The following is a 10,720-nucleotide window of genomic DNA, read 5'->3' on the forward strand; positions in this document are numbered from 1 at the left end:
AGACATCAAAGGGGACTTCCGCCCCTGCCCTTTTACCTGTCTGTAAAACAACCCTATCCACGAATGAATGCAGCATTTACTATGGTGGAAGAAATGCAAATGCCACTCCTTTCCATGCCACGCTGGAAGGCAGCGTTCAGGAGAATGAACTTGGAACGCAGAATTTTGCGTTGAACAAATTTGTTTACAAATCCATGTCATATGCTACAGTACATCTCCACTAGCTAAAGAGTGCTGGGTTGCTCCCTGAGAATAGCTGATCTACAAGCTCTCAACGTGTCGCAGTGTGACGTGTTGTGAGCTTGTAGATCTGCTATTTTTATACAAAAGTGCCCTCTTACGGGATTTCAGCCCCTGCCCCTCTAACACACTATGCACGTCCCTGCTACACAGTAGAGGTGAACAATGTAATGTCAGGAAATTCCGTTTTGACAAGTTGGGACACACAGGGCTCCATTTTCGTCACCGCTAAACCCCTTATCCCTAAACTTCTTTGCCTTTTTTTACTATTTTGAAAAACATTTTTGAATAATTCAACTAGACAATCTACATTGACACATTGTGAGCTTGTAGACTGGCCATTTTAACTATTCAAAAACTATTCAAAGACGGGGTTTAGCGGTGACGAAAATGGAGCCCATAGTCCCTTGACACTTTCAAGTGGCTGGTTTATTTCTTCTTTCTTTTTAAGAAAAGCTTGCGTTCTTGAATCAGTAGATTTTGAGTTATATCTAAACCACTTAAATCCCACATGGTTGACCGGAATCCCTCAGCGCTCTATAGTAGTGTACTATTTTCAGCAAAAGTCTTCCCCACGATAAGGATGCTGGGTTTAAGTGGTTAAGATACTTCACTTCTCTTGGGATAGAAAAGAGGAATTAGTCCAAAATAATACAAATATCTTCTATAGAACATCCTGAACAAGAACAGAACTGGACAATCATGAAATGATTCAAATTAATAATCGTATCAATAATTATAGTGCAAGAAACTGCATGCTTATGTAACACTTGGGAATTGAACCTGGGTCTCCTGCGTGAAAAGCCAGACAACATCTTAACCACTAAGCCAAAGGGATATCCCCATGACTCGGGGGAGATATTAGACTTAAGGCCATCTAGGCTGAGGTTGTGAGCCACTCTGCTACACTTATGGTATTTTCTATATCACAGTTCAGCATTCTAACAGCAAACTAAATGGAACTGTTCCCTGTTAATAATATTCACTCAATGTGGTACAATATGAATATGAGAGAAGTGCAGAAGTGCCGTTTACGTCACTGACTTTACCTCTGCGTTGTTTCCTTTCTGTGATGCGATGGACCGATTAGAGCGCCCACACAACCTGCCCAGCACGGTAAAAATACTGTCAGCGGCCAAAGATACATTGCTGTCTGCGTTTGTTCAAAATGTACCTTTTGTTTGTGTGTGTTTCACGCAGATCACACTGCGACATAGACGTGTGGCGTTAGACATGAGCACAAGCTTTTAGTTTGTTGTATTTGGGAATAATTACCAGATTTAACTATTTTTTAGGAAAATATCAATTATGACTGTGGTGACAGACTCGAGCCGGGCACTGTTGGAAGCGGCTCACCAGCCCAGATCCAACAAGCCACCCCTCGTCCACCGATACGACCGCTCTGAGGAGCCACCATGTGATACGAGTTTACCGCCTGGCGGAATGGAGAGGGGCTCACACGCAAGCACACACACATACCGTCTCTCTTTAGGCTATGAAAACTAAACGCAACACACGCAGACACACACAACTTTGTGTCCGGCTCGCATCAAATGATCAAAAACACACACAAAACGACCATGTGTTTTTCTCCATCCCGGCCCGGCCGGTGTTATGCCGAATTCTGTCCACTGCCGAGGCAGTGGCCTGTGGCCTATACTGCCCAGGAGATTGAGCAGGACTACCCGCTTAGAGAGATGTCACTTTCGGCTCTGGACTGTGTAGAGTAAACAACGCAATGTGTTTTGCACATAGGCTACAACAACAGATATAAAATGTACACATGGATTCACGTCAGGCCCCCAGAGTGGCGGGGCAACGTTGAATCCTCCCCACCCTACTGGCCAAAGCTGGAACTGCAGGCGGGCGGGCAAAATATATAAATGGACGTTCATGGAGATATTTCGCGACGTAGGACGCAAAAGCCAACCAATTATATCGAGCCAACAGAGGAATTTCTGGCAGACTTCTGGGTGCTTCAATCGCCACTGAGCAACTTCCATTGAAATGAATAGCTGGGGCTATCCACCCTGTAGTTTATAAATAACTCTAGCTCACATGGGTTACGAAAACACCCAAGGCGTGTCTTTTAAGAGCCACAGGAATTATGTTCAATATATTGAACATAATAACTGCTATACTGTATATAGTTTATGAGCAGCAAAATCAGTTATGCGACATCTTTGCATGGGCTTGCATATTGTCTTTACCCCATGCTGCTGGCCTGGTTCCCGATCGGTTCGAGCTGAATTAATCAAACCAAATATACCCTACAGAACGATGATCAACAATGATTGGCTGTTGAACGAACTAATCAGCCAACTAATCATCACAAATGTCAAATTGCCGGCTGATATAAAAGTGAAACAATCACATTTGAAGGGCACGCCCTTATTTTGGAAAGATATGCCCCCTTTTAACCCATTTTGGGTGGGAACCCCTTTTGGTGTTAGCATTATGTTATGCTTTAGCTAGTGAAAAATAGCAGATCTACAAGCTCATAGCGCGCCACCGAGTGGCGCACTACGAGCTTGTAGGTCTGCTATTTTTGAAAAATCGAAGAACTGTCAGGATTTAGAAGACATTTTTAGAATCTGATCTCAGGTCAAAATGGGTTAAATGAATAATTGTAAGACCGTGGTCCCCACAGTGAAAAAAGGGGAAAGCTCTATTCTCATAGCACTAATGTCTATTGTGTTTGTTCAGTAAAGCCCAAACCACATCAATGGGTTGCCATGCAACTCCTTCCAACCAGACGGTTGTGAGTAGACGCGTGCTGAAACCGTTTGGGCTTAACAGGGGACTCCCCTGCATCTCTCTCCAGCTCTTTAATAAATAAAACCCCATTTTCGGCTAGGCCACCAATTTCATCGAAGTGAGAACCCATCTGTCAGCTTCAATTTTATAATGTCCTTGTTCCAATTTTGTCAGATCATTTTTTTTTGGTTCATCACTTCCAATTTGACTTGTTTATCCTGTATCCTGTAGAGCTCTCTGCTGATTTGATGAAATTGCTATGCCGACCTAAAGACTTATTTTCTGTTTTTAAGAGACAGAGAGACTTCAGTTACTGAACACATACTCTATAGCAATGACTGCTATCTGAATATAGAGCTATTTAACACATCATTGTATGGCTTCTCTAGCTGACAATTCAGTTGACATTAGGAATTCATAGACTTTTCAATTTTGTTCATAAAATAATTCTCTTCGGCTGGACTCGTCAAATCAATTCACACATGCAAATCTGCATTAAAACACAACAATGAGGTAACCTTAAGCTTGACAAAATGTAATCTAACCCTAACAGAATTATGACAGTGTTGGATTAGCTACATTACACATTCTCAGGCTTATACCATTACCATTTACAGTGGAAGCAAGTTTCAGCTGCAATTTGAAAGAAATAACATGAAACATCATGAAAAGGTCCCCTGTGCAAATTTATCTGCTCAGCCCATTGTACACAAATACGCATCGTCGCACGCACGCACGCACGCACGCACGCACACGCACGCACGCACACACACACGCACACGCACACGCACACGCACACACACACACACACGTTCCTTGACAGTACGTTACAGTTTCATGTGACACCATATTTATCTCGCCATGCATGCTGCTGCTTAGTTGCCTTCAATTATCTTAAATCTGACTTGTGTTATGGCTCCACAAAGCGGTCTGTTCACGTGTGTCATAAAGATGAATGGTTTAAAAAAAACCTCACAGACTCTTTGATTGTATTAACCTGTGAATATTCTGACATCCTAGACTTCCCAGCATGCCTCAGGGCACATCTGTGTCTGTAATCTTTCTATTGTTGTGTCATTTGCCATGGGAATGCGTTGTGAGGTTTCATATGTCATCTGTGATTAATGTCTTTGGTTTACGTTCATTTAACCACCGTGTGTGTTTGTGTGTGCATGTGCATGTGTGTGTGTTTGTGACTGTTTTGGGTAGTTGCAGAGAATTAAAAAAAATCACACTCATGTGAAGTGAGGGGCACTCTTATCATACATCACATTCCGTGCTCAGCCAATCAAATCATCACGAATGTCATTCCGGCCAATCACTTTTGGCGTCTTCACTTTTCAGCCCTCACTTTTATCCTCAATATGTACTTTGCTCAGCCAATCAAATCATTGCTATGGGGTGATCAGCCAATCATCAGCCAATGTTTGTGTACACATACAAACCCTCAAAGCTGGGCATAGGACGGAGTTGCTATAGCGCCCCTCAAAAATATGTGTAAGGAGGGAGAATGACTCCGTGAGCTAAACACTTCACACATTGAGTGCCATGGATGGAGATCTCAGTCTTTTAATGATTTTTTTTTTACCTGACGTCGAAATTTTAAAAAAAATCTTCTAAATCCTGACAGTTTTCTGAAATACCTCATGTTTTTATATCAGTGGTGCTCAATATTTCATGTCAAGGACCCCAAAAATGATATTTAATTGGCCACCGACCCCCATCTGAAAATATGTTGTTCCAGGGACAAATATGTTGTTCCTCAGAAGCAAAGATTTGAGTTAAAAACGTTCACTCTGAAATAATATACATTCAAAGATTTGCGCCACATTTTCACGATTTTTCAAAAATAGCAGATCTACATGCTCGTATGAGCTGGCAGATCTGCTATTTTTCAATAGCTAAAGTATAACATAATGCTTAAAACACCAAAAGGGGTTCCCGGCTTCCCGCCCAAAATGGGTTAAGGTTATATCAGGGATATAGAGCTTCGAATCTGCAAAGCACAGCTGGCATTTAGGATCTTGCGGCCGATCTGGCTATTCCAGACAACTCTCTAACAACACCAAGCAATGGATCTTCAACACCAATGTGAAGACTGTCCTGCTCTATGGCTCTGAAACATGGAAGACCACCAAGGGCCTAACAAGCAAGCACGCTCCAGGTTCAAAGGCCTGTGTTACATCCTCAAGCTATTGTGGCCCCTCAAAACCACAAATGAGTTATGGAGGATCACAAAACAGGACAGTATATACTGTAGCCATTACCATCAAAAGGAGAACGTAGAACTGGACAGGCCACACCCATAGAAAGGACACAGATAGCACCATGAGACATGCCCTGGACTACAGCCCACAGGGGAAGAGGAAACAGGCCCTGGACTACAGCCCACAGGGGAAGAGGAAACAGGCCCTGGACTACAGCCCACAGGGGAAGAGGAAACAGGCCCTGGACTACAACCCACAGGGGAAGAGGAAACAGGCCCTGGACTACAGCCCACAGGGGAAGAGGAAACAGGCCCTGGACTACAACCCACAGGGGAAGAGGAAACAGGCCCTGGACTACAACCCACAGGGGAAGAGGAAACAGGCCCTGGACTACAACCCACAGGGGAAGAGGAAACAGGCCCTGGACTACAACCCACAGGGGAAGAGGAAACAGGGTTTAGGCCGAGAAACACCTGGAGACGTTCCACTCTCCAAGACTTAAAGTCTCTCAGATTATCTCCGATTCTAATCAAAACAACCTTTATTTAAGGCCGATTACGGCCACGTCACTGATTGCGGTTATAATTACAAAATGTATGTTTCGGGTGACTTACTGTAGATATGCTATAGAGTTAACATAGGCGCGTGCGCGCGTGCTGCAGTGGTCAATGGGTGAGTGCTTAGTGTGAATGGCCTGGCATCTGCAGGGGTCAATAGGTTGTAAGGGGTCGATAGGTCCTACTCTAAACGGACACACATACGGACAGACTGACACAGGGACACACATAGCCATTTAAAGGAGCGGTGTGTCAATTCAACTCTTACACTTTCAGAGTAAAACTAACACTGGGGATTTGACTGTGCAGTGGAACCTGTGATGGCCAGCTATAGGAGAAAAAAAAGTGATTAATGGTAATGGCTGTTCCAAAGATAGCCCCCATAGTGTCCTTCCCTTTATCCCTCATTCGTCAGACAAAGTCAAGTCATCTGTGGGAAATGTCTGTGGGAATAAGAGCTATGGGACAAGCTCGAGAGAGACGTATTTTATAGAGTTAAAAACAAGCAGGAATTCAGGAAATGAGACACCAGAAAGCAGATAAGGCAGGCAGACATGTGTTAATCCATGTTGGGCGGGAACCCCTTTTGGTGTTAGCATTATGTTATGCTTTAGCTATTGAAAAATAGCAGATCTACAAACTCATAGCGCGCCACCGAGTGGCGCGCTACGAGCTTGTAGGTCTGCTATTTTTGAAAAATTGAAGAACGACTGACATAGAAACAGCTTTTTCAGAAAACTGTCAGGATGTAGAAGACATTTTTAGAATCTGATCTCAGGTCAAAATGGGTTAATGGGCTGAACACCGTGATTAATTGATTCCACCCATTCAGTGACATAATTCTATCTATATGTACAGTATGGGTATATTATTTCATTCTCATAATCAGAAGTAGCTTCATTAATCATTAGTCATTCACGATTCCAGGTGACATGAGGGGTAATACGTAAAAAAGGAAGCATAACTCATTGCTCATGCCTCGTTGTCTCATGTGTGTCCGGTTGACACCTTCTGCCTTGTCAAGCCTCAGTTATACTTGGTGACAAAGAGCTCATCTACAACTAAGCTCACTACGCTTGTAGCTCTGCCGATTACAAGTGTGCAACATTGGCACACAAAGTTACGTATATCAACTTCAGACTCATTTGCTCACAGAAGCATGGTCTCTCGTGATATTTATTATACCTCCATTTTACGCGGGGTAGATTATCCCAGCGCCCACACACTCTTTTTATCCACACCCCACCCAGGGAAGGAAAAGCTGCCCTCTCTGATCAAATGTGGTGACTGCATCAAGTAGACTCGAATATTTTGCCATCAGATGTCATTTCTCAGAGGCCCGAACAAAAGATTTATTTTAAATAATAGAACAAAAAGAGGAACTCATTTGAAGACCAGCCTGCCAAAGTACCTGGCAAGCCCTGCCGGCGTTATACGAGCTTCAGCTCCGGAATCTCTCTCCGCTTGTCGTCAGGTTTGGGCCATGCAGCATCGAGGCACCCCCGAGGCACGTTCACGTGGCCCTTCAACGTATATCCCCACCTGACAGTCTCTGAGCCTCCTCCTAATTATGTTCATTTGCAGCGAGGAGGCTTATCATCCTGCACGTCTATATGTGTCTCTGTGTGAAACACAGACCCACTGGAGGATGCAGCTCCACTCTTTCTGCCATCTTAATCCATTCTGAGCGGGAACCCCTTTTGGGGCCCTATTATGCATGTCTTAAGTACCAGGTCTTATTACTTAACTTAAGACCTGGAGGCGTGGTCAATGCTGTTTGGCCACTCAGAATAGCCAAATGGCATTGATCACGCCTCCAGGTCTTAAGTTAAGTAATAAGACCTGGTACTTAAGACATGCATAATAGGGCCCTTGGTGTTTTAAGGCCTGATGTCGAAATAAATAAAAAGTCTTCTGAAAGAATATATTCAAAAGATTTGTGCCACATTTTCACTATTTAAAAGAAAATAGCAGACCTACAAGCTCGTAGCGCGCCACTCGGTGGCGCGCTATGAGCTTGTAGATCTGCTATTTTTCAATAGCTTAAGTATAACATAATGCTTAGTTAAAACACCAAAACGGGTTCCCGTCCAGAATGGGTTAAGCAGTATGCAAAATAAAGCCTGCCGCAGATTATTGCTGAAGCTTCAGAATGCTGTGTTGCATTGTGATCCTCCTGTGAGTTCTCCCAAATGTGCATCAGAGATATGGAAGAGGCTAATGTTGGCCTATTTGTTCATCAGTCTGTCTGTCTGTCTGCCTCATCCATCTATTCTGTCTTATCCATCTTTCCATCCTTTACCTATTGTGTCAGAGTAATGGAATTCTCAACAGTGCCATGTAGGACTATAGGTATTGGCAGGTAACTCGATTCAGGAGTGCAAAACAATAATGTGTGCTGATGCATGACCCAAATGCCACAAGAAAAGGGCTTTAAGAGGGTCAGGGGCTAGCTGACATATATAGCTGGCAAGGATCAAGTATGGAGCCCTGGGGGACTCCAGTCAACAAAGTCTATATGGTTTAAGTGGCTTAAAAATGAAAAATGGGGGGGCTAAAGTGTCATTAAACACTTTATATTGATCTATTTATTATACTTCCTGAGCATAAATCATTCATTGAAATATACAGATCATTCAAAGTCTCTATAGTTCACTGTTGCTTTGTCCTCTTTTCATGTATGCCAACATTACTATCATGACCGTAGTCACCATACTCTGCCTCTTTAGTCTGTTCATAGTACCATCTCTGAACAGACAGCCCCATTAGCTGACAGACTTGGAGCCCAGGATCAGTCATGTTCAAGTCTGTTGTTGCCATGCAAAAGGGAGGCCCAGGGCAATAGGCTGGAAGACCTGACCCAAATCTGTCTTTACATAAGGCCCTTTACCATGACGGAGAGGAGACAGACACATGCTGCAGAGAATGAGGCGCAGGCTGCAAATAATTAGATTATTTCAATATCATAATGCAGCCAGTCATATGGGTGATCTGGTCTGGCTGCTGTGCTGAGCAGAAGGCTTGATGAAAGGGCGAGGGAGCAGCGCAGAGAGAGAGATGAAACAGGGAGGGGGAATATAGAAGAGAATCAGCACTACCAGATTTCCTAATTGGTCTGGAAGGAAGAGTCTTTTAATTCATGTATATAGTCTGCATGGCAGCACGCATGTGCACATTATATTGAGCTTGAGAGCACTGTCTGAAGTAGAACGATATAGAAAGAAAAATAATGTAAATAAACAGAATCAAATATAACTCTGTCTCCTCATTTCAGCTCAAGATACAGGTGCGCACCTGCAGTCATTTGAAGTCTTAATAGGCTATCCAAATACCAAGGGCCTGCCGCCTGCAATATATCTGTCTGAGGAACAAACGGGTTGTTAAAAGATGGGCAATGCAATGCTGAAAGGTAGGCTATCTGGGTGTAGTAGGCTATATACCCATTTGCAGGTAGGCTAGGCTAGTACACCCAGGCTACTATAGACAGGTGATGTAGGCTATAGTCTACTACGCACAGTTACGCGCGTAGGCTACAACACTATATAGCACGTCCATTAGTACACACATGGTCCTAAAATATGAACGTCGTTCAGACTCAAATAATCAGATGAATCGTGCATTCCATGCTACTTACGTGCCATATCGCAAAGAAGATCAGGGAAGCACAGAGGACCAATGACAGCATGTAGCAGAAGGCAGCGAAAGTGAACATAATTGAAGGGGCGAAACGATAGATCTTTTTTTTCCCAAAGAAGGACGAGTCCAAATTAATCACATCTAAAACAATGTTGTAAATAAAGTTCTCATGGTGCCACGTCGAGTCAAGGCGGTGACAGCACCATCAATTTGTCCCCTGAGTGTTTGCAACAATTTGTTGCAGAGAGAGAGTCTCCAGGCGAGCTGCGCGCGTCCACAATGCTCTTCACTTTGAAGTCGATGCGTGTTTACGCTGAGATTGTGACTGTGGGGAAAAAAACAGTCCAGTTGGCCCAGTAGACTTGAGTTGACAGGACTATAATGTCCTCCAACGATTACCATTTAGAATCACAGACGCACGCAAATCACACCGAGGACTGGTGGAAATTGAAACCAAGGTTATGCGCAAAACCTTCCGGAGAGATGAGAGAGAATTTCAGCTGTCAGCGGCGTAGTAATCCATTCGTCTACTGGAACAGAACGCAACACTGCTGCACGCATGCAATGATGCTGCTACGACATGAGCGCCTCGCCACTTCTCCCACTTCAGCTGCTGGCACAAAGCGTAAAGACGCTGTTTTATTTCCCCCGACACACCTATCGGCTCCAGCGCAGGGAAGGAGGCGCTTTTAACAGGTGGATTTAAAAGACCTGCGCGCAAAGCCGAGAGGCGCAGCTTCGCTCGAAACATTAAGAAACACACATTCTATCTATACGGGCTATGTATGTTCCACTGATTGATATTTTACATATTTAGCCTACGAACTCATTAGTAATTGCTTAGATTTTAAAAGATTGGATTAACTCGTGAACGCAATTAAGGCTGCAAAAAGATAAATCCGCAGCAGCCGCGTAGCCACAAAGCCAAAGAATGCATGGCACACAAATGAAAAGACGTCAAGAAGCAAAAGCCAGTATATAGCCTAAGGGGGAGAGAAAATGGGAGAGGGGAAAACATGTAGAAAAACGACTCCAATGATCTAAAAAAGATGAAATCCTTCACTTCTAGGCTATAGAAGGAAAAAGACTGATCTATTGGCGCCGCCTAGTGTTTGGATCACTGTATAGCCTTCCCTACACCAGCGGTAACGTGTGTTACACAGAAATTGGTATCTCTATCCTGTAGTGTAACCAATTAATTCCATGATTAGCAAATTCACAGTCAGTCAAAACTTAAGAATCCTCGGACATTAATATTTCACTGCACATAATGAGATGCCAAAACACGAATTAATTGGATTAAACTAATGACATACAATAGGG

At 43.6% G+C, this 10,720-nt stretch overlaps 1 protein-coding gene across 4 annotated transcripts in view; it reads right to left on the bottom strand.

Annotated features, from left to right (window-relative positions):
• Positions 1 to 9,986, bottom strand: part of cnih3 (cornichon family AMPA receptor auxiliary protein 3) — a 150,890-nt gene extending 140,904 nt beyond the window's left edge. For all 4 annotated transcript variants that reach the window (XM_079526503.1, XM_079526500.1, XM_079526502.1 and 1 more), the window contains exon 1: positions 9,396 to 9,986. In XM_079526503.1, coding sequence (XP_079382629.1) covers positions 9,396 to 9,473 — 78 coding nt within the window. In that variant the 5' untranslated portion in view covers positions 9,474 to 9,986. The remainder of the gene's footprint in view (positions 1 to 9,395) is intronic.
• Positions 9,987 to 10,720: the final 734 nt, after the last annotated feature.

Source organism: Electrona antarctica, assembly GCF_951216825.1.
Source record: "Electrona antarctica genome assembly, chromosome: 17".
Taxonomy (NCBI): domain Eukaryota; kingdom Metazoa; phylum Chordata; class Actinopteri; order Myctophiformes; family Myctophidae; genus Electrona; species Electrona antarctica.